This window comes from Gossypium arboreum, chromosome 13 (genome assembly GCF_025698485.1).
Source record: "Gossypium arboreum isolate Shixiya-1 chromosome 13, ASM2569848v2, whole genome shotgun sequence".
NCBI lineage: Eukaryota > Viridiplantae > Streptophyta > Magnoliopsida > Malvales > Malvaceae > Gossypium > Gossypium arboreum.
In genome coordinates, this window is record NC_069082.1 from 129,072,749 (window position 1) to 129,096,526 (window position 23,778).

A 23,778-nucleotide genomic window follows, 5' to 3' on the forward strand; every position below is an offset into this window, starting at 1 on the left:
AAAATTACAAAAGAAAAAATAAGCCCAAAGCTTGGCGTCGCCCGGACTCGAACCGGAGACCTTCAGTGTGTTAGACTGACGTGATAACCAACTACACCACGACACCCCATTGATTAATAGCGTAAATACAAACTTTGGTATCTCTACTTTATAAAAATTATTTTTTAATGTTTAATTCGCTTTTATTTTAGAATAAAACCAAATAGAGAAATTGTGTAAATATATAGGATTATTTTCTTTAGAAAGATAATAAAATTGACACAATGTAAGCTAAATGTATTATGATAATATTTTTAGAACTGTCACGTCATTTGCTATTAAAGGTGTTTAAATTTTAATTAAAATTAAATTAGTCAATTAAATCGATCTAATTCAATTATTGATCGATTAATCGATTTAATTCGCTTGGAGATTGGTTAAAAACTTTTAGAAGTTTAGATATTGCTTAATTTAGTTCAAATTAAGTAATTAATCAATTTTAATAATTAATAATACAAATTATATATAGTTTCAATTTGAATAATTTAGTCAAATAAACATTATCATTTTTTATATGTTTTATACTTCTTTTTAACAAAAAAGAAAACATATAAATTTAGTTTGACCAATTAAATTAGTCGAAATAATTTGGTTCAATGAATTTTTTTTTTAAAATTTAGTTCTATTAACGGTTAAAGTATTAAAAAGTTCGATTATTACTAATTCAGTTCGGTTAACCATTTGAACACCCCTAAGTGATACCATATCCCGAACAGGTGACTTACATGCATGGTTCAAGAATTCAAACCCCACCAAAGACGAGACACTCACATCGCCTCTTGATGGGTGACTGTACATTCACATACGGTTAAGGCGCTCCCGACTCTATGAACCAAGACTTCAAGGCTAGGCTACTGCTCACGACACACTAGTTTCTAGTAAAGCACAAGAGACAACCCTCCTCGAAAAATAATATCTTCAATTATTAAGGGTTTGACCAATTGCTTAACAAACAACATTTCAAATATTTCTCTTGAAAAAACCAACTAAATTTCATTTTCGTCAAAAGTTTTTGACAGTTTAAAGGAATTGGGCAAAAATAACAAACATGATTAATTCAATAATTTGTTTTGTAACTTTTTTGTAATTGAGTAATTAAAAGACATAAGCATAGTTTGGTACACCTAAAGTTTGCCCTTAAAAGAAGGGAACTCTTAGGAGTATTAGATTAGATTAAGTAGGCACTACCATAGTATTATTCACTAGTAATAAATCATCCTGTACCGAAGTCAGAGGTTCTTCAAACAATTGTATCTTTAAATTATCACCTACAACACAGTCATATGCTCTACAATTCCATTATGCTCACTTAGATGTGGCGAGAGAAGTTTTTTATAGTAAAAGATACATACATGATAGCTAATTAAAGATCATATAATAATGAAACCAAATATCAATCCAACTTAAGAATACTTCCTACTTTGAATCTATTAGACACCCAAAAGAATTGTTGTGAATATTATGATAATACAAAATATAAATTGGCAATTATTTAGCATGTGAAATTTGGATATTTGTGCATGATATAAATAACCCTTAAGAGAATAGAATAAAACAATTAAATTGTTTGTCGAGCCTTCAGAGTGATGCTCAAGATCAAATCATCAAGTGGTGGCAGGCACTAGCATTATTCAAAATGGAAAATTTTCATTTCAATATTGTTGATTAAAATGGCAAATTGAAGCCACAGACTCTTAATTAATTCCTAAACAAGGGCTCTTTTATATATCAAAATAAGCATAGAAAAAGTGACAATGGAGCAATGTTAGAACTTGGGATTTAACTCAGTAAGCTATGAAAAATGGAACCAATAATAAACGAGCAACAAAGCAAATTTACAGCCATTGTTAAACAAAGAAACATTTCGATTCCTTAACATAGACAAAAGGATACACTTTCATTTCATGGTTCCAACAATTTCAAAACCATCAGTAACAAGGAGTTACATACATCAACGCAATTTCAAAAAGGAACCTCCATAAAAAACGCTAAACCTAAAATCCCCAAATTTCATTAAATTCAAGAGCTAGTAAACTTAGTCACCGCCTTGGTACCTTCAGAGACGGCGTGTTTCGCAAGCTCACCGGGAAGAACGAGCCTAACAGCGGTCTGAATTTCCCTTGAAGTAATCGTGGGCTTCTTGTTGTACCTCGCGAGCCTCGAAGCTTCTTGAGCAAGTTTCTCAAAGATATCGTTAATGAAACTGTTCATTATCCCCATAGCTTTGCTTGAGATCCCGATATCAGGGTGAACTTGTTTAAGAACCTTGAAGATGTAGATCTTGTAAGTCTCCACACTCTTCTTGGCCTTCTTCTTCTTCTTGTCAGCGGCGGCACCGCCTTCTTTTGGAAGCTTCTTGCCGGCCTTCGGTTTCTTCTCCGCCGGGGATTTCTCGGCAACGGTGGTCTTTTTCTCCTCCGCCGGTTTCTTTTCGGCTGGCTTTTTCTCAGCTTTGGGGGCCATTTAGTAAAGGTAAAATTTGTTTGCTTTAAAAGTTAGTTTGGGAAATTTTGGTAGCTGTGGCGGGTGAGCGGTGATGAAGGAGGGAAGGTGGGGTGTCTGGTATTTATAAAGCTAAATGGAAGATATTGATTGGATAGCACTGGAAGACAAGGATCGATGGTGTGGAAAATTTTGACCATAGATTAGGAACTGGGATCGACGGCCACGAATGATAATGGTAAAGAGGACATTTTACGCGGGAATTAATTTTGGGACGTGGCGAGTTTTTGTTGGTGGATATTATGGAGTTTGGATTGATGAGCTAGGAATAATAAGAGACCATGTGCAAATATCATAATGATTAGTTTATCATTATTTTTGAAAAATGTTTTTAAAAATTTAAAAATACTTTAAAATTTTTAATTTAAAATTTAAGTATTTAGTATTATTGTCAAAAACTATTTTGATAAATAAAATATTTATTTTAAACATAGTATTATAAAATAACAAATATATATTTAAATAATGTTCAAATGAATTAATATTATGATATTTTAGCAATTATATAAAAATAATTTATTACAACTTGTTGTTAATATTTTAATATATGAAATATAAATTTTAAATATTATTAATCAATTAATATTAATTGTTTTTAAAATTTAATTAGAAATATATAAACTATATTTTAAATATTTAAATATGACCATTAAATATTTGTAATTAGATATCTAATACATTTGTATTGTTTTAAAAAAATTTTTTTGCTTCAAAAAATTTTTAATTAATGATTTTATTTTAAAATATAATTTGAATATACAACTCATATTAAATATTAACATAACATAGAAAACATAAACCTAACAAATTAAAACATTACATGTATTTGGATTAAAGTTTTAAAAGAGATAGTATTTATATTTTAAAAATTTACATTAACATTTGTAATTTTAAATGAATGAAAAATGAGAGAAGAAAACTGGAGGATGAAAAATAATAATGATTCCAAAAGTGCTTTTTGCTCAAGAAAAGCTAAAATTTTTTGCTTCCAAGTAAAAGTGCTTTTGAAAAGTTACTCTTGTCAACTAAAAGTTATTTGTTTAGCACAATTTTTCTTTTAAAAGTGTTTTTTTAAGCATCGCTAAACACAGCCAGAGTATTACTTCAACGTCTTCAACCTAATTTATTTCAAATTGGAATAACTCTGAATAATCTACCTATGCGATTTAAGCTAACTGTAAATTTAGAAAAAAAATTATATAAGATAAGACTCGGGTGATGTTGAATTGATATTCAGCCGTTTGAATTTACATAACTTTAAGTTCAAAAATTTTCTAACTCATTATAAATTTGGATTATATCCACTGCTCTTTTTGACATAATACTTAAAATTTCCCATAACCCCTCCCTAACCCATAAATAAGTGTATAATCCGCTTTAACACACTCGAATTCACATCCTTCTACATTAGAAATAATGCCCATATCAATCGAAAACCCAATCGGCAAGTCATTCAAATTTTATGTTAAGTTATTTTAAATCCTTTTCTATGTAAGTCATTTGTTCGAGCCATTTAAATTTGAATAATTTCAAGGGTCTTTTCTAATTATAAAATCATATTGATGTTTGGATTCAAATTAAACGGATAGGTTTTTGGGGTTCGACATAGTAAAACTCGTGAGAAATGTATGAAGCAAATTGCAGAAATAAGAAATCTTAACAAGGAACACAAGACCAGCTTCATTAACAGAAAGGATTCAAAGATCATTTTCAGATCGATCACATACGGAATCGAATCAAACACCCACAGGCCACCATTTTCAATCCGTACGAGCAACACGAGTAACCGAAATATCCATTTTTATACATGCAAGAACAAACCTAAAAGAAATAGTGTCATATTCATACCATTGAAGTAGATAGACTTTTGGTTCTAATGAATCAAACTATGAACACATCCGGTCATACAACCTCTGCGCATAACAAAACCATATAATTTGTTCGAGACCGAACACTTCTATATAAAAAAACTTAACCAACAAACCAATATCAAAGTTCAGTCAGGTCGATATTACCGCCTCCCGCAACCCTATTAACATTTCACTAAAAGCAAAAGCAGAAAGGAATTCAAATACCCATGCCTCTTGGAGACTCCGATTTAGTTGGCACGGCTTCTTATGACATCGAGTCCCATCTCGGTGGGATCGGTTGCCTGCAGCTCTACTTGAATACCGTCTAACTCTCTCTTGAACCTGTCCTTTGAGCTTGCGTAAATCATCTTGCTTCTCACCCTTGATGTGTCCGGAGACCTTCAAACAAGCAAACAAAAAGGCATATAAACAGCAAAGATTGAAATGTAGAAACCACTAATTAGTTTTAAAGCATACAATAATAATACCATGCAATGAAGAAAATCCTGCTTTTCTGGCAATTCTCAGCAGTCACAAAGTCAAAATCGTATACAGCATATCGACACTCATCGGCAGGGAGGCTAGCAGTGAAATCGTCATAGCTTTGACTTGGCTCACCAAGCTTTTCCACGACAACCTGCTTTTGTTTCTCCTCGATCTTGAATACTATGAAGCGGTATGTCCTTTTAGCCTTTAGCTCTAGAAACTTCAGCTTGCAGTCATCATGCACGGCCATTCCAGAAGCTGCATTTGCCTGTAAGGAAAACATTCGTAGCATACATAAGCTTACTTACAACAATGACGACCCCTTCAAACTATATATTACCAATTAATCCATCATCTTTTCCTTTTCTTTCACTTTGGCAAGCATTTCCCGGACACTACATCATAGATATGCTTAACTAGAAAAATCGCAAGTTCATGAGTTCTCTCCCATATAGAAAAAAGAGAATGGTAGGTCAGTGACCCGAAACTTCATAAACATTATCACACTCCCGAGAACGAGAGACCAACCTCCTTAACGAACCCAGAAATCTAATCATCCGGACCATCCAATAACCATAAACTTGAAATCACACAAACTTCTCACATTTAACAAGTCTAAGTGCAACATTCTGAACTTTATGAGATAAATTCAAGCAACAACAATCAAGCTCTGAAAATGAGACCCCATCTTCCTCAACCAATCCACAAATCTAACATTCCAGGCCATCCAATACCCACTTAATTTCCAGGGCTTTGAAAGTAAACATTTACACTGTGTTTGGATTAAAAGTGGTAAAACAAAAGAACGCAGAAGGAAAATATATGATGACTAAGGAAAGGAAACTAATTTTAACAATTCTTGTTTGGCTAAATAGTGGAAAGGAGATGGATTCATTATAATGAATTTTTACAATTATATCCTTTTCATACAATAATTTATAAAAGAAGATGACAAATATAATCATTTTCTTTCTTCTTCCATTTTTTCCTTTCCCTTGCTTGAATATAGAAAAAGAAAAAAAAAACAATCCAAACAAAGGAAAAGATGATCATTTCCCTCACTTTCCTTTCCTTTTCCCTCCTTCACTCCAATCCAAACCCAAGATAAACTTGAAATCACCCGAAATTCTTACACATTTAACATGCCTAAATGCAATATCCCAAGCTTAAAGAGTATTAAATCAAACTGGGCACTATAAGAGATGAATGCCAATGACTTATTTGAGACAAATTCAAGCAACAACAACAATAATAAAGGCAGTTGAGAGAATGCATGTCATGGTGTCATCAATAGGATATCAATTCTGTGGTGAGGTAAGGAGTTAGTTAAATAAATGAATCTAAACTCACAAAAACTATGATCTATGCACAATGAGATCCCAATTTAAAACATAAAAATCATGAATATTTTTACTGGATTTAAAAGCCAAACTATATCATTTTTCATTAAACATTATAATGCTTATTAATATTGTATCCATGGACCATGGAGATTAACAGAAAGAATTTCTTTAGCTACAACAAAGAAAAAATCACATTTTATACGAAATTAAAAATCCAAAACAACAACAAATAAACATCAATCGACAAGCAATATATCAAACAATGAACACTTATTCTATAATCAAATCATCTACTCCGAGAAAAAAATCCAAAAAATGCATATCCAACAATCAAATATTTTAGAAATTCAAACTAAGTTAAAGATCTAAGTTCAACGTGATAATCAGATCTACATTTTTAAAATTGAAAAAAAAAATCAACAGTAAGTCAAAGAAGTACGAATCAGGCAAATACCAGTTGAACTGAATTTTTATTTTAAAAAAGCAAAAAAAAAATAGAAACTCACCATGGCTTTTTAGATTTGAACTTACAAAGAGGAAGAATCTGAAGGCAAAACTCGAAGAAAATAATAATGATAATAAATGGCTTCTATTTTCCTTTAAATTTTATTATTATTATTATTCTTTCCTCGCTAAGGTTTTAGTTACTTTACTCCGATAAGACTCGTATGATGATGAGGTCGTGGGAGAGAGGGTAGGTCTGTCCATTGATAATGCGACACGTGGATGCAAGTTGAAATATCGGGTTCGTCCCGGAATAAGGTTGCTTTCGCAGTCGGTTTCCGATTCGGACTCGGAGCTTACTTGGATTCGTGAAATTATCTCCCACGCACTGCATATCTCGTTTTCTATTTCAGCCCAAACCAGCAGGCCGGATTAAAGCCCGTATATTAAGGTCAGAAATTTAATAAAATCTCAAAAATTCAGAATAAATTCTTAAAAAAATTAACTAAATTCAGAATCTACGAATAATATATTATTTGAGGTCTCTGTTTTTCCGTCCGCCATTCACCAACCAATTTTCTTCGTGACAGGCTTTATTTGACAGTCAGTCGTTAAACTACGTTCTTTGCTCAAGTGCGAAGACTAATCTATTTGCTATGCGAAAGACAACTTTTTCCTGGCAAGCCTATGATGGCTAATGTTTTCTATAATCTTGTCAATTTAATGCAAGGCGGAATGAAAGCCTGTAAATTAAAGCAAAAAAAAGTGCTATTACTGCACGATTTAAGCACTTTATTGTCTAATAGTGCGGCGATATCGTTTTCATTCGGCTTAAATTTTTTTTTTATCTTTGTTCCATTTATTATATATACATACTCCTTATACCATGTTAATTCATTTTCATTTTTTTTATTTTACTCTTTTAATAAGTTAAATAATTTTGTTAATTTATTTTTAATAAATTCACATATTTTAATAATTTCATAAAAGTAAAATAATTTTAAATTTTTTATTATATATAATTTCTAATCTAATATTTTTAGTAGTCGTTTTTATTATCGCTTAATCATTACAATTACATTTGAGTCCAAACACACATCTTACCATTATTTCTAATATCTCTACAACAATATTCAATCACATCAGCATAGTTATTTTTAATCTCACTGAATATAAACGCATTTTCTATTCTTTAATATCCACAATTAACTTTGAATTTTAAAATATAAAATTTCCAGAAAATTTATTAAAATTAAAAAATCAAATTCAAAATGTAGAAAGGATATAAAGATTTGATCTACCTACGTTTCTTCATTTTCTTCTAACTAGCTCTATTAGGCAGGTAGTCACTAAACTATGTCCTTTGTACAAGTATAAAGATTAATCCACTAAATATGAGTTTAGATGAAAGTTAAATTTATTTGTGATTAGTATAAAATAATCATAAAATTAAATATTATAATATTATAATATAAACACCATTAAATTTATTTTTCTTACGTAAACTCATACTAAGTCTATGTTGGCTAATATTTTGTATAAACTTTTCAAATTAAAGATATTCTGAATATGAAAATATGTAAATATTAATTTGGCTGATTATTTATTTTATTGAATAATTCTTTAATCCTCTTTTGTTTTGTATCGGTCAACTCTCTTTCAATAAGAGCTTTTCCATCTCGAAAAAAAAGAAACTGCCTCCATCAACAAAAGCAGAGGATAAAATAAAATAGTACTAAAGCTGCAGGGGCATCATTGCAATTTTGACGAACATTTCCGAACTTCAAGGCTTTTTGATTCAGAATCTCAGTTTACTTTATCTGATACACCCGCACTTCGAAAATCATTTTAAAAACATCCTCAACAAAATTTGACCAAATAAATAATAAAATTCTACTTCAACTGTATTCAAATCTCCCATTAGTTGAATTAGAAAAACGACCAAATGCCTAGAAATAATGCGAAATTGTGAATTAAATCCATTCAAATCTACTATATAATCACATCAGGTCGAGTAAATCCATCTTCCAATACACAATCTCAAAACATCAACTTAAAGCAAACCCTAACTAAAAAGACAAACGCACAAATCCCCTTCTTCAAGACGAAGTAAACTTAGTCACAGCTTTAGTCCCTTCAGAAACGGCATGCTTCGCAAGCTCACCGGGAAGTACAAGTCTAACAGCGGTCTGGATTTCCCTAGAAGTAATGGTAGGCTTCTTGTTGTACCTCGCGAGTCTCGAAGCTTCTTGAGCGAGTTTCTCAAAGATGTCATTGATGAAACTGTTCATAATACCCATAGCTTTGCTTGAGATACCAATATCTGGATGAACTTGTTTAAGGACCTTGAAGATGTAGATCTTGTAGGTTTCGGTACTCTTCTTGTTCCTCTTCTTCTTTTTGTCTCCGGCGGCTGCTCCGCCTTCCTTCGGTAGCTTTTTACCAGCCTTTGGCTTCTTCTCCGCCGGAGCTTTCTCAGCTATTGTTTTCTTCTCCTCCGCGGATTTCTTCTCTGCTGGCTTTTTCTCGGCTTTTGGTGCCATTTTTTAGGGTTCGTTTGGGTTTCAGGAGAAAACAGAGTGTTGAAAACTGAATTTGAAGAGTTCGTGGGATGAGATATTTGGAGCGGAAGATTATATACGCATAAGTGGGAAGTTTTTCATTGGATATTTGTGTTTCACGAGGATCGGCTACGTGGTGAATTGGGACCGTTGGATTGGTTTGAGTTTCTGTGGTAAATTGACGGTGGAGATGGTTTTCATTGTTTTGCGACGCGGACTGCTGACGTGGTTATCTAGTGAAAGTTTGCGCGGGAAACAGTTTTCCACAAACTCCGAAAAAATTGAATTAACAATTGAAATTTTATTTTTAAAAATTATTATTTTTGTGTTTAAATGAACTTGCGTAAAATATTTGTTATTATTTGATAAATCTTCTAAAAATATTTCATAAATGTTGTTTTCAATAAAATAAACATACATTTGATATTTATAATAAGTAGTGAATTGATTATAAATTAATGTTAAAGTCAAATTATAATAAATAATGAATATTCGTGATGTTAATGATTAAATTATAAACTTTGTAAAATTTATAATTGAAACAAGAGAAGTAATATGCAAATTTTGTTATGTGATTAAAGTGTAACAATAAAGAAAATTGATTTAATATGATTAATTAGTAAATATTGAACTTTTATGACCAAAAATGACTACATTGAAAAGCTATGAAAGTTTATAAGAAAATATTTGATAAGTGAAGAATGTGGTAGAGAACGTAACATTCTGGTGCTTTGACCCAATGTTCGGGTCGGTATGGGCGTGTTATAAAGAAATGAGTTTTATTAGTTTGAAAAATATTTTACAAAAATATATATATATTGATAAGACATTTAAAGGAAATAATGAGGTAATTTTACGTTGATTGAAAAATATTTTTCGTTGAGTATCCTATTTTACATGAAACAAACATCGAAAAAATGCTGAAAATATTTTTATAAAAATTTTACGTTGAAACAAATAGAATCTTAATTCATTTTATTTAACAAATTTATAATATAATTATCTTAATTATATTTTGTAAAAGTTTAGTTCCATTAAATATTTAACAAGTTGGTGATGTGATAGTTAAGTGTATGACATGGATTATTTTGTGTCAATATAACATGGAATTTTCAATATTATTTTTTTTTGACACATAATATCCTTATCATTTAGAGTTTATGTGAATGAGATACAAAATCATTAAAACCCCAAAATAATTATTTTGAGTGATTTCAAACCTTAAAAACTAAAACCCTATCTTCATTTTTTTTTCACTAAAGAGGATGGGACAAAGCTGAAATGGAAAGAAAGATGAAACAGTGGACAAGGAATGAAGGCTCTAATAGTGCTTTTGGTATGTTGTTGTGGATTCCAATCTAATTTAAAAACATCATAGTTAAGTGATAATTCAATGAGAATGTTTTTCGGATGTTAAAATTATCACACCCGAATTTGTAAGGTCTCAAGTACTAAATTTGTGTATTAAATTAAAAAGTTCACTAATCTGACAAGTTTTTTTTGCAAATAAAAATAAGCATCAGGTTAGTTGAGGAAAAGTTAGGTTTCAACCGCAGTCCTGTTAGTATTTAACTTAGTATGTGTTACTGAGAGACATAATGGTTAAGGTTTTTCCATTTAGTTGTGATTTGGTTTTGGTGATAGGGGTCGAAAGGACTATATATATATATGAGAAGCATTATTCTTCGAAGAGGATTCTTTTGGTTTTTTGTGTCTATTTTCTCTGGTTTGCCATGAAAGAAGAAAAGATTGAGGAACGATTGTGCACGAAAGGTTGAGAAGATTGAGGAACGATCGTGTACAAAAGGTTGAGACTAAGGATTTAGTCTTAGAAATTGGAAATCTTGCATGCTTGTATGTTTTATATGATATTTGCATTAACATATTCAAGAAAAAAAAGATAGTTAATGATTTCAAAAAACTATTAGTTCTATTCTGTTTTGGGGTAAGTGGCAGATAATCCGTTCAAATGGCCTATTCATGCAAATAAATTATGGCTTTTATGATAATGAATGGTCTCATTTGGATTATGATATAATTGTCATGTTGTATTGTTTAAGAAGACTCATGTAGCAAAGGAAAAAACCTTAGAAGATAGAAGTGGTGACAACTCCCAAGTGAGTTTTCGAACTCAGTTCTTAATGGATGTACTTTGTGTCATAAATATATCGAATATGATATAGTATTACCATGGTGAATCAATTGGTGGCAATGTGCCAATGCTTTGTGTGTACATGGGGTATTGAGTGCAAATATTGTTTGGACAAATCTGATCATGTTTGATTAAACGAGTGTTATGGCATGATGTATGTTTTAGTAATACGTGGTTGTATGGTTGTAAGCTAACTATGTTGAGTAAACGATTTGTTTGGCGTAACACGTTATTGCGTACTAAGTGGTATGATTGACTGATAATAAGTATGTTTATGATATGTTAATGGAATTGGTGTGTCATTTGTCATATGAGTTGTAGCCTTTTATTGGCGGAATGTGTGTACGATGTGCATTATATTTATGTGGCTTTGCAGATGATCAGATAGTTATACATAGGATTGCATATGCATTATATTTATGTGGCTTTGAGGGAGGTTTAATTGGACAAAGTCAAGAAAGGAGATTAAGTGGTATGAAGACTCGGTGCATACCCGTATATGATATTCCATTTTGTAGGACGTAATAGTGCCATTTATGAGATATTTAAGTGTCCCTCAAGGGACGTATTAGAACCCTTAGTCGGATGAATGCAAATCCATGGCCATGGCATTATCGTAAATGTGGGAAGTCTGCAAGGAAGATCTTATGCGAAAGTCCACAATGATTATCTTACATGGAAGTCCGCAAGCCGATACAAGCTACGGTAGTCTGCCGGTTTGTTTTCAACACCTTGCATCCACAATAGTTATGGTGAGAAGATTACTGGTCCATTAGGAGGTTCAAATCTAATTTTATGAGTTCGTTTGCTTGAAAACCATTACTATGTGTGAGCTATATGCGTAAGCAGAAACGTATATAAAAGATATGACAATCTGCCACGATTGTCTCACATGAATGTTTTCGCTAATAGGAGGACTCGCTATTAAGAATTCGCCCATAAGTTATCTGTTCAATAGATACCCACTAGAAGTGGATCATCTGATCGTGGAGCAGAGGTGGAATGAGATAATACCATTTATTGCTCAAATTGTTGGAAGTGATACCGATTGCCCCTATAGTCTCATTTATTATTTTTTAGTAGGTCTACCAAGTGGTCTCCTCTTATTAGTGAACTTGATATCAAGCCTAAGGGTGTTCAAAATTCGATTAAAACCAGATCAATTGACTAAACCGATCTAATTCGATTAATTGATTGGTTAACTAATCTAATTCGATCGAAGGTTGGTTAATGAATTTTTGGAAGTTCAGTTATCGGTTAATTCGATTCAAAGTCGAGTAATTAACTGGACTTAATAATTAATAATATAAATTACATGTAGTTTAAATTCGGTTTATTCGGTTAATTACTCGATTTAACATTATCAATTTATTTTTTTATATATGTTTTATACCAGTTTTAACAAAAAAAAAACATATAAATTTCGGTTAATTCGGTTAACCGACTGAATTAATCGAAATATTTCAATTTTGTTATTTTTCTAAAAAAAATTCGATTCAATTACCAATTGAAAGATTAAAATTTTTAATTAATTCGATTAACCAATTTATTAACCGTTCAAACACTTCTAATCGATTCTATTCATTCTTCCATACCACCTAACAACCACTTTTAGTGTGTGTTTTTTATCAATAAACGCTAACCCAAAAACTACTTTAAGGGCTCCCCATGTCAGCCTTATTGTTGAATTCTAAAATTTCAAGGCTTTTTATTTGATAAGATATAAAAGGGTTAATATAAAATTTGGCCATTGAATTTAGTAATTAAGTTTATTTAGTCTTTAAAATTGGATTTTGTTAAGATTTAATAATGTAACACAATTTTAAAATGCTAATCAAAATTTTACATTTTTCTGAATTTAGGGACAAAAAGGGACCTAATTGTTAAATTTAAATTACCAAAGTGGATACTAAAGTTAAAATAGACCCTGTGTAAAATGGATGGATGGACAATTAAATCCGATCCATTGGGCATTTTCCGGCCCAAGGGGCCATTTTCGTAATTGCGAACTCAAAGCTTTAGTGAGCCCTTAAAAAGCCGAAAAATCCCTAGCTCTCCTTTACGTATCTCAACACGTCTTTGAGCAAAACCCTTAAGCTGCCGCCATTTTTGCTTTCAGGTAAACATTCATGTTACTCTCAAATTTAGATCCGAATTAGTTCTTCAAGCTTCATCGTTGTTATTAAATTGATACCTATTCTGATATGTAACTTTTGTATTGACTTTTTTATTCATTCCTGTACGTTTGATTTTAATAAATCATAAATTTATACGTTTATTTGTAATTTATCTTGCCATTTTGTATGTTATTGATCTATTGCATGCGAGAATGAAATTGAAAGAATTTTTGAGAATATAGGTAAGTCTAGAAATCGATCGGTTCTATATGTTATGAATGGCATATAAGGCTAGCATAAAGTGACGTAGAATAGTTGTTAATTTCCTGCAAAAAGATATGGATTTTGGTTGTAACTGTGTTTTTCCTTTACTGCTTGAATAAGATTTTGGGATAGTGGGGAATCAATGTTTGCTTGAAAGATAATGCAAGTAACCAATGCTTTATTTATCCAAGCTGTGCTTTGGGAACATATATTTGAAGGTTTTGGTTTGGATTTCATTCGGTATGAAATTCTGAGAAAGTTACGCATACAATATATGTAAATTAGTTAAAAATTGATATGACTATACATGTGAAAGAGGAAAAATTTTCAAATTCACTATTAAATAGGAACCGAATGAGTTTATGAAATTGAGAGATAATTATGAAGATTACATTTATACATGCTTTTGAAATCCAGTTCGATGATTATTTAGTGTATGTTTAACTGTAAATGCTTATTTGTTATATACTTATGTTCATTGTAAAATCAGCAGCAGCTTGCATTTGAAAAGATGGTGAGGGTCAGTGTTTTAAACGATGCACTTAAGAGCATGTACAATGCGGAGAAGAGGGGCAAACGACAGGTCATGATTAGGCCTTCCTCGAAAGTGATCATCAAGTTCCTTTTGGTTATGCAGAAGCACGGTTTGTTGACTATATGCTCTGAATGCTTATTTAGTAAAGCATGAGTTACTTCCTCATAACTATATATGTTTACTCTTCTTTTTTCTATTGCCATTGCAGGTTACATCGGAGAATTTGAGTATGTTGATGACCACAGGTCTGGCAAAATTGTGGTTGAACTTAACGGGAGGCTAAACAAGTGTGGGGTGATTAGTCCTCGTTTTGATGTCGGAGTCAAAGAGATTGAGGGTTGGACTGCTAGGCTACTTCCTTCTAGACAAGTAAGCTAAAAATTGTTTTGATGTTTATTCATTGTGTATTATTAGTTATGCTTTGGTAAGAGCAATAAATTTCTATCTTAAGAAAGGAAGTAAATACATTTGACGGTGCTTAAATTTTCAGTTTTGCCAGTGAGAACTAAATTTCTATTTATAGTAATAACATTATATAATAGGCAGTAATTGACAACTTTATTTAGCATTATTTATCTTGTTTTGTGTCATGTTGAGTGGTATGTCCTGTCCTATTTACTCATGGTCCAGGTATGGGTGTAATTGAGCTAAGCTGAGCTCAAGATATAAGAAGCTCGAATTTGACTTGTAATTTGAGGCTCAAAGTTCGGGTTAATCTCGATCCAGTTTTGGTTTCCTTTTTAAAGCTCAAGCTTGATTTGAGAAGAAGATTGATTTGCCCAAGCTTGATTCGAGAAAAAGTTTTGGTCACTTGTATTTGTTGCACTTGATAACTTGAGGAACTTTTTCCTACTTGATCTCTGAACTTTCTTTTGGACCATTAGTGTCTAAACTTGACAACTTTTCCCAATTTGATCCTTGAACTTGGATTCTATTAAGTTGTGACAAGTTCAAGCTTGATTTGAGTAAAAAGATTGAATTGCTTAAGCTTGGTTTGATTAAATCAAGTATTCGGTCACTCGAATGTTGCACTTGATAACTTGAGCAACTTTTTCCATCTTGGTCTCTAAACATTTTTTTGTTCCATTAGTTTCCTAAATTTGACAATTTTTCCCAATTTGATCCTTGATCTTGGATTCCATTAAGTTGTGACAAGTTCAAGGACCAAAGTGGGAAATTTTGCCAGGTTCGGTACTAAATGTTCATATATTCCAACTAAGAATGCTATCTTATGGTATTTGTGTGTAAATGTTTTTGTTTATTGCAGTTTGGATATATTGTGCTAACCACATCTGCTGGCATCATGGACCATGAAGAAGCTAGAAGAAAGAATGTTGGTGGGAAAGTACTTGGTTTTTTCTACTGAGTCAAATTTTTGATATTTTTCTTTTTTTAATTTCACTCGATGTAGAACTTGGTACTTTACTACAATTTTAATTTTGTATTGGGAATTATAATTAAGTTTTTGGTTATAATGTTTGAGATTATGAATTGTTGGTTTGCCTTAAATTCTTTTTTAAACTTTTCTTTCTCTTTTCCCTTTTCTTCTTTCTCTTTTCTTATTTTTCTTCTTCTTCCAAGTAAAAAGAAAATAAATAAAAAAGAAATTGTTGAAAAAATAGGACTAGTGAAATTTGACGTAAATTTTTGTATGAAATGATGGTATGACGTGTTATATTAGTTTTTATTACGTTGCAGTTAACGAGTTAATAATATTAGTTATTGTAACTTTTAAAATTTTAGATCAATATGTGTTCAATTAAGTTATTTATTTTAAAATTTTAGAATTTAATCGGTGGTTAGTTGATTAGTTGTACAGTTTGATTAAGTAAGTTGTAAAAAATTATAAAAACAAAAATAAAAAATTGGTTAAGTTGTATTGATTTTTAATTTAGTTCATATTGGTTCATTAATTAACCGAATCGATACAAAACATTATGATTTACCTTTATATTTAATTTTATGGTTCAGTTCATATTCTTTTGCTTAAATTCATTAAACTAACTTTTGCTGTTTCTAAAATATTAAGTGAAAATATGCATATTATAATGTTATATCAAATTATTATTTTATCTATTACTCACACACATAAAAGCTTCACCAATAAATTTAATTGTTGTTGTTTGTGTTACTATCGAAATTTCAAAATCCCAAAAGTATAAGGACTAAAATGATCCATTTAAAAATATGAACTAAATTTATAATTTTGTATAGTAAATGACTAATAGCGAATTTAATTAATTAGATCTAACTGCTGTTATTTGTTTCAGGCTGAAATTTTTATTTGTTTTGACAGTGAAATTTTAAATTTTAAAAATTATAAAGACTAAAATTACTTATTTGAAAAGTATAGATTAAAGTTGACCAAATTAAAGAATTAAATTTACAACTTATCCATATCCATAGTACAGGGACTAATAGGAGAATTTGACTAAAATAAAAAGGGTACGAAGTAATGAAGAGAGAGCGGGATACTGCGCATATTTCATCTTTACGATTAAAAAATGAAGAAAACAATCGTAAAATAGATAAAAAAAAATTGCAAATTATAATCGCAATGGCCTTTTAAGATTTGACTTTTTGGAGACCCCTCTTTCGTTCAAGTTTTTCAAAAGATCTTCATCTCAATCTCCGATCCGGTAATTATTTTTAATTTATTTAATTTAATTACGTGGATTCAATTTGTAAATGTGAACTTTTTCGATTCTGATTTTTTTTAAATTATGTATTCAGATTCGAGAGGTTTTTCATTGTTTTTTTTTTTTGGTGAAATTCGTCTTCAATGGCTGCTCCACCAGCAAGAGCTAGAGCCGATTATGATTACCTCATAAAACTTCTTTTGATCGGCGACAGCGGTTTGTTGATCTCTAAAACCTGCTGAATTTTCTTAACCCTCTTGTTTAAGATTTGTTTTCCAGCATTTACGCGAAACGAGTTGCGATGCAAGTGAATTTAGTTCAAATTATTTATTTCTAAGATTTGTGTTTTTTTAATGAGATTAATTTAATAGGTTTTGAGAGCCAAAAGAACGTTGAAGAAGCAAAATTTTGGGAGCATTTATTGGTTAATTTAATTGTCTGTAGGTTTTACTAAATATGATTAAGTATAGGAGTGGCAATTAGCTCAATCTACTTTAATTTTGGTAAATTATGGTAATTTCAAGCTGATAATTTGATGATTTCGTAATTTTTAATTAGTCTGCATTCTAGATTTGGCCCTAAAATATATTTCATTTTCAATAAATGTTTTGTTTACTAGTTTTGTTTTTACTTTAAAATTTTGATGCCTTCATAATTTGATATGCACTGGAAGCTTTGCTCGAAGGACTTCATTGGTTTCTGTTATTTTACAAATGTAGGTGTTGGTAAGAGTTGCCTTCTTTTGCGGTTCTCGGACGGTTCCTTTACTACCAGTTTTATCACCACCATTGGGTGCGGATTTTTTCAAATGGAACCCATGTTTGTTGTTTATTCTATCTAGATGAGGTTTCCCAACTTTAATGATGTATTTCTTCCATTTTGCAGTATTGATTTTAAGATAAGAACCATTGAGCTTGATGGTAAGCGAATTAAGCTCCAAATTTGGGATACAGCTGGGCAGGAGAGGTTTCGGACAATCACGACTGGTGAGTATAGGGAAAAATTTGTTACGGTGTCAAACTTATGAAATGATTAACAAACTTATGAAATGATTAAAGCATTGTGATCCTATGTGATTGGTAATGCATTGCATTATGACTGAGAAATTACCTCGAACAGTTCCATCGACAGCCGTTTACTGCCTTGACCTGTGGTTTTTATTAGCCTTCCATGTATGGTATACTCTTTGGTTAGCTTTCATTTTCCCGGTATTTTAAATTAGAGAGGCTGCTAAAAAGGTTGCCTTATAAGCATGGCCATTTCAAGCGTGAATGCAAATGGTTACAGGGCTACTGCCTGGAAACCTGTTCTAACTTCATGTGAGCTTTTTCACCATTGTATGCTATGCAACTTTGGGTAAAAGTATCATGGAGACCTTTATACTAAGAGTAAGATTGAATTTTACCTCCTTTACTAAAAAAATAAGCAAATTAGTCCCAATACATTAGTCCCAATCCATTTCTACTATTAAAAAGTGGCATAGCTAACAGAATAACTAGACAGTTACATATGACGTATATCTCATGTCGATGTACAAGAACCAGTTTTTAACAGTAGAAATAGATAGAACTTTTAACAGAAAGATCAATTTGCTCTTTGGTCCAAATTGGTCTAACGTAGAGGGATTAATTTTCCCATCTTTTGAGTAGAAGAAACAAAATGCGATCTAACTCTTAATACAAGTGCCTCGATGGTACATTTACCTGTAACTTTGCCATCTGGGCATATCTGTTTCAAAATGGAAATTTCTCTTATCAACTTGATATTCGGTGACCTAAATCTTCTTTGGTCCAGACTTGAAAATCAATATATCCCATATTTTGCTGTCCTCCAAACGGTCTCCCTTTATACATCTCTTTCTTGTTCTTTCAACAGCTTATTATCGTGGAGCCATGGGAATCTTGCTCGTATATGATGTCACAGATGAATCATCCTTCAACAGTAAATCCCTTGTTTTCTTGCTTTCTGATTCTATTTCTTTGTTGTTTCACCGTACTTTTTAACTTGCTTTTCATAGTTGGTTTTCTTGTTTGTTAGTCTCGATTTATTCATCGTTTAAAGATTCAGGCTACACTTAATGAGTGGCATCTCTCCTTGCAGATATTAGGAATTGGATTCGGAACATCGAGCAGCATGCATCGGATAATGTTAACAAGATATTGGTAGGGAACAAGGCAGACATGGATGAAAGCAAAAGGGTATGCAGCTCCCAACAAGATTTCAATCGATAATGTCTGTGATTCTATACTCATTTAGTATGCTTGCTTTTTGCCGAGAATCCAAAACAAAGTTTTCTATTATTCAAAACCACTGATTCTAAACCTCCTCTCCTTTCATTTTATGAATGTATGCATTGATTTTCTGATCTTACTCTACATTCTTCTCCTTTCTAAGGCTGTGCCTACCTCAAAGGGACAAGCACTCGCTGATGAGTACGGAATCAAATTTTTTGAAACCGTAAGCAATGCTTGCCAATTCTGATTGCTTTTCGAATTCAAGATTTACTGTGTTTATGTATTCTGAAAGAAACCGTGTCAAGCAGAGTGCAAAGACAAATCTAAATGTGGAGGAAGTTTTCTTTTCGATAGCAAAGGACATAAAGCAAAGACTCGCTGATAGTGACACTAAGGCTGACGTATTCAAATTGCTCTTATGATTATAAAACCGTACCTATTTTGCAATTACTTGAAAAACGTTTTCCTATCATTTACAGCCTTCGACGATCAAGATCAATCAACCTGACGCTGCAGGCGGAGCTGGTCAAGCTGCACAAAAATTGGGATGTTGCGGTTAAACCTAAGATGACCAAATTCTGTTAAAAAAGGGGTAAATATTTGATCTTTTCCATTAAAACAAAAAGGAAAAAAAGGGGAGGAGGTGAAGAAACTAATCTCATTGACTGCATGATGGGTGCTTGTGTTTTACTTCATGTTTTAGTGTGTGAAATATAGTATTTTCCTATAATTTGATAGTTTTTCTTATTGGTAAAGTCACAAAGCTGTTTAAAATGTGACAATAGGTATGTAATTTCAATATTTGCAATTTTTTTAGCTTTCTTCTTGAACTTCCCTTGATTATGGATACGATCCTCGAACATCAAATTTTAAGCTCGAGACATAAGCGAACTACTTGAGTTCTAGCTTAATTATTAAGCTTGTTTATAAATATTTGCACTTAAGCTCGATTAAGTTTGTTCATATTCAAACTTGAGTTTGATTGAACAATTTTTAAACTCGAGCTTTGGCTCAAGACATAATCGAGCTACTTAAGTTCAAGTTTGATTAAATTCATTCATATTCAAGTTTGAGCATTTTCATACTTAAAAAGTTTTTTTTTATTTAATAAGAGTTAAAGTGTAATTTTATAATATAAAAATATTTTTAAATGGAAACCTAGATTCGGTTGGTGAGTAGTTCTGATCGAGTATATCGATAGCTTAAGTTTAATTAGATAATTACTAAATTAGATTAAATTTTTTTTTTAAAGTTAATCGAATTCAAATAATTTACTAACACTCTAAATCATTACTCGAGAATACTCTTATATATTACTAGATATTACTAGATTTAGCTCTATATAAAAGAAGTCATAGATTATCAAGGCTATAAAGCTATTTGACATTGAGTTGGAGGGTAAATTATGTATGGGTTGTTTTTAAATTTATTTTTGCGTAAATATTTTTATTTAGGTCTTTTTCAGAATTATTATGATTTGACTTCAGATATATTTGGACCAATTCAATTGTACTATATAATACTTAATTCTAGTTATAATCGATTTGGATATACATTACTTGTAATTACATTTATAAACTTAAAATCTTAAACTAAAAATAATTACATTTAAAAGCATAATATATCATTAAGTATCCAACCTAGACAGCTTTTTTCTTATGCGGTACTTACATTTCTTTTTTTCAATGTGATACTTATATTTGTCAAAAGTTATACATTTTAGTTCTCAAATGTAACGATGTTGACTTTTAGTGTTTAATTCAAGTTTTGAGGTTGATTTGATAGAGTTAATTGCTACTATTAATAGATTTGATTTTCATAATTTTGTTAATAGAATAAACTTAGTATTGATTTTGAATTTCTTTATGGTTAATTTGTTGAACACAATATGATGGATGTGATTTTTTTCCGATTTGATGAAAGTTAATTATTAATATTATTAGTTAATTGTGAATTTTCATTCAATCAATCCTAAAATTCAAATTAAACACTAAAAAGTCAATATTGTTAATTACCTTTAGCTGCAAAAATGTTTACTTTCGAAAAATACAAGTACCACATTGAAAAAAAAACATAGGTTCAATATTTAAAAAAAAAAGTGTCAGACTATCAATGAGGCATTGGCAATGTTGGTAAAGATTAAGGTCTTGGACCTCACCGTATGCATATATTCTGGTTTAAGTTTTACCACGTGTGGGCCCTATTTGAATATATTTCGGTTATTAGTTCATTCTCTTGTGCATGTAATAGTTTGATTATGGTCATAATTGTATGAATTTATTGATTATAATTGTAATTTCATTTATGCATTGTACGAATGTAGTGATTATAATTGTAATTTTATTTATGCATTGTACTAGTTTAGTCTAATTATAATTATCCAAATGTATTACTTGTAATTGTAAATTGTACTTGTACATAAAAATATATATCAAATTCATACACCAAATAATATTGTGTTTAAGGGTGTAATTGAGTCAAGTCGAAACTGAATACTAAAAACCTCGAGTTCTACTCAATAATTAAGCTTATAACTAATAAAATGTATTAAGGGCGATAGTATAATTTAGTAATATAAAAAATTAAAATACATATTAAAAATGAGAATCTCGATAAAGCAAACAAGCGGTTCAACTTAAGTATTATTAAGCTCAAATTCAGTTTGATTGATAGCCGAAGCTTAGCTTGAAAATTACAAAACCAGATTCAATTTTTTTAGGAATCAAAATTTTATAACTTACGAGCATTGGTGTCTCATTTACATTCCGAATTGTATTAAGCAAATTCTAACCTACTTTTTAGCTTGTTCAACCGATCCGTACCAATTCTCGATTTAATGTCATTTTTCGGACTGGTGTCTTAATAGATTCTCGATCCAACTAGTCCGATTAATTGATCTATTCCCGTTCAAATATCATTGCATACACCAAATATTAAACAATAATTTTAGAATTGAATCTATAATTGAACCTGCCATACCATCGATTTACTAATTTAACCAATGCAATTAATCTAATTAAAAATAAAAATTCAATTAATCCATCTTTACATATTTATAATATAAATAATCTGAACGGTATTGATCAAATTCAAACATAATTCAAATTAATCCAATTTCAAACCTACTAACTACGTGAATAGATGGTGTGCTACTCCCGCTATCTTATTTACACATTGTTGTTGTCACCTAATTTCAACCACCCCAACACACACACAATACCACGTCTTAAGTTACTTTATTGTAAGACCACACGTTTTCCTTTCAAGGTGGTATCTCTGCATTTTTTCTCATAAAATATGTCTTCACAAAATTCTTTTTGTTGAGGCTCACCGGTTTATATATTGTTGTTAAAAATCTTCATAAATATTTTCTCGATAATTTATACCTTTCTTATCAGTGTATGAACAGTTATTTCTTTGAGCATAAGGTTTAGGTTCGACTTCTATAAAAAAATAAAATGGAGCACCTACCATCGTGTCTTTATAGACAAGAGCTACGAGATCACCCCTTTCATTATAGGATGACGGAAAGATAGTGCCAATCCAACCTTCTTTTTCATGCTTTTCCGAGAGGTGCAGATAAGATTTTCTTTTTTTAAAAACAAATTTAAATTGTTAAAAATTTAAGAATTAAGACAATTATAAAGAAAATATATCAATAGCAAAATGGTTTCTTTACAAAGGTATAAATATATATTCCTCTATAAACTAATATAAAAAGAATCAATCATGTTTATAATATGAACCCCATGATTTACACAATCAAAAAACAAATGAAACAAATGTTCCTATATGAACAAATGAACAACCGGCGGCATCCGTGGCGGCGCCGCGGCCTTCTCTAACTTCAAGTTCAAATCAATTCCACAAGGCGCCAATTTCAGATCAAGGCACAAACCACCATCATTATCAGCGTCATCGCCGTTCAATTTCTCCGTCACCGGCCGAGTCACCACCATTCCTTCATTCGAAACAACTCTATGTTTCCTCATATGACCTCCAAGAGCTTGACCGATCGGAAATTCGAGTCCACAAATCGAACACTCATGTGTTTTAGGCTTTTTAGGTGAAACCGGTAGATCCACGTCCGTAAACCTCGGTTTTTTGTGGCTAGCACGGTGGCCGCCGAGTGCTTGAAAAGATGAAAACCGTTTATCACACGTCTTGCATGCAAAAACTCCACGCTGATGAATAGTATTATGCTTTGGTGGATCGATTTGGCCAACTTTTGATAATAACATCAAACAATTCGCCATTGCCATAGCTTCGATTTCTCTATCTTCTCTGTCTCTCTTCATTGTAAAAAAACCCCCTGAAAATCACTGATAAACCCTAAACCTGTGCTTTTTATTTAAACCCTAAAACTGGAAATTGGATGTTTTTTGAGGGTGATGGGTTTGTATGTGTATTTATAGGTAGGAGTTGGGTAGTGTGATGCGTTAAAATGACGGATTTGTCGAAGCGATACTTGGTGGTTAAGGAAGTAAACGTGTTGGGTAATATTTGTAGATATGTAGATATTTGAAGGGTGAAATTGGAAGTTTATATGAGCCGTCATTTCAGCACGTTTGCGTCACCGCGTAGCGGAGCAAAAGTTGAGAAACAGTCGAGA

General features: G+C 31.4%; 5 protein-coding genes and 1 non-coding gene across 8 annotated transcripts; 2 read left to right on the top strand and 4 right to left on the bottom strand.

Moving 5' to 3' along the window:
* Positions 1-32: 32 nt before the first annotated feature.
* On the bottom strand, positions 33-106 carry TRNAV-AAC (transfer RNA valine (anticodon AAC)). Its single transcript has one exon. It is a non-coding gene; the product is annotated as a tRNA-Val (tRNA).
* A 1,801-nt stretch (positions 107-1,907) lies between these two features.
* LOC108486163 (uncharacterized) lies at positions 1,908-9,300 on the bottom strand. The gene is given in 2 exon segments (XM_017790033.2): positions 1,908-2,489; positions 8,748-9,300. Coding segments are annotated over 2 exon segments (891 nt in total). The 5' UTR covers positions 9,208-9,300; the 3' UTR covers positions 1,908-2,058.
* On the bottom strand, positions 4,325-6,894 carry LOC108486161 (actin-depolymerizing factor 2). Its single transcript, XM_017790032.2, has 3 exons — positions 6,727-6,894; positions 4,880-5,145; positions 4,325-4,790 (listed from the first exon to the last, which is right to left on the bottom strand). Exons 1-3 carry the CDS (start codon positions 6,727-6,729, stop codon positions 4,640-4,642), a joined length of 420 nt encoding a protein of 139 aa, XP_017645521.1. The 5' UTR covers positions 6,730-6,894; the 3' UTR covers positions 4,325-4,639.
* A 4,044-nt stretch (positions 9,301-13,344) lies between the features above and the next one.
* LOC108484345 (40S ribosomal protein S15a-1) lies at positions 13,345-15,802 on the top strand. 2 transcript variants are annotated; one of them, XM_017788097.2, is made up of 4 exons: positions 13,345-13,496; positions 14,252-14,402; positions 14,502-14,662; positions 15,561-15,802. In XM_017788097.2, the coding sequence occupies exons 2-4, from the start codon at positions 14,270-14,272 to the stop codon at positions 15,657-15,659; spliced, it is 393 nt and encodes a 130-aa protein (XP_017643586.1). In that variant the 5' UTR covers positions 13,345-13,496; positions 14,252-14,269; the 3' UTR covers positions 15,660-15,802. The 2 variants fall into 2 exon arrangements, with proteins under 2 accessions (XP_017643586.1, XP_017643587.1); XM_017788098.2 differs by having other exon boundaries at positions 13,381-13,496; positions 14,249-14,402.
* Positions 15,803-16,702: 900 nt separating this feature from the next.
* LOC108484511 (ras-related protein RABE1c-like) lies at positions 16,703-20,057 on the top strand. Of its 2 annotated transcripts, XM_017788321.2 has the most exons (9): positions 16,703-16,932; positions 17,027-17,148; positions 17,652-17,724; positions 17,818-17,918; positions 18,808-18,873; positions 19,033-19,130; positions 19,327-19,389; positions 19,475-19,567; positions 19,646-20,057. In XM_017788321.2, the coding sequence occupies exons 2-9, from the start codon at positions 17,076-17,078 to the stop codon at positions 19,724-19,726; spliced, it is 648 nt and encodes a 215-aa protein (XP_017643810.1). In that variant the 5' UTR covers positions 16,703-16,932; positions 17,027-17,075; the 3' UTR covers positions 19,727-20,057. The 2 variants fall into 2 exon arrangements, with proteins under 2 accessions (XP_017643810.1, XP_017643811.1); XM_017788322.2 differs by lacking the exon at positions 19,475-19,567 and having other exon boundaries at positions 16,723-16,932.
* A 2,748-nt stretch (positions 20,058-22,805) lies between these two features.
* On the bottom strand, positions 22,806-23,566 carry LOC108485672 (zinc finger protein ZAT12-like). Its single transcript, XM_017789528.2, has one exon. The coding sequence runs from the start codon at positions 23,462-23,464 to the stop codon at positions 22,955-22,957; it is 510 nt and encodes a 169-aa protein (XP_017645017.1). The 5' UTR covers positions 23,465-23,566; the 3' UTR covers positions 22,806-22,954.
* Positions 23,567-23,778: the final 212 nt, after the last annotated feature.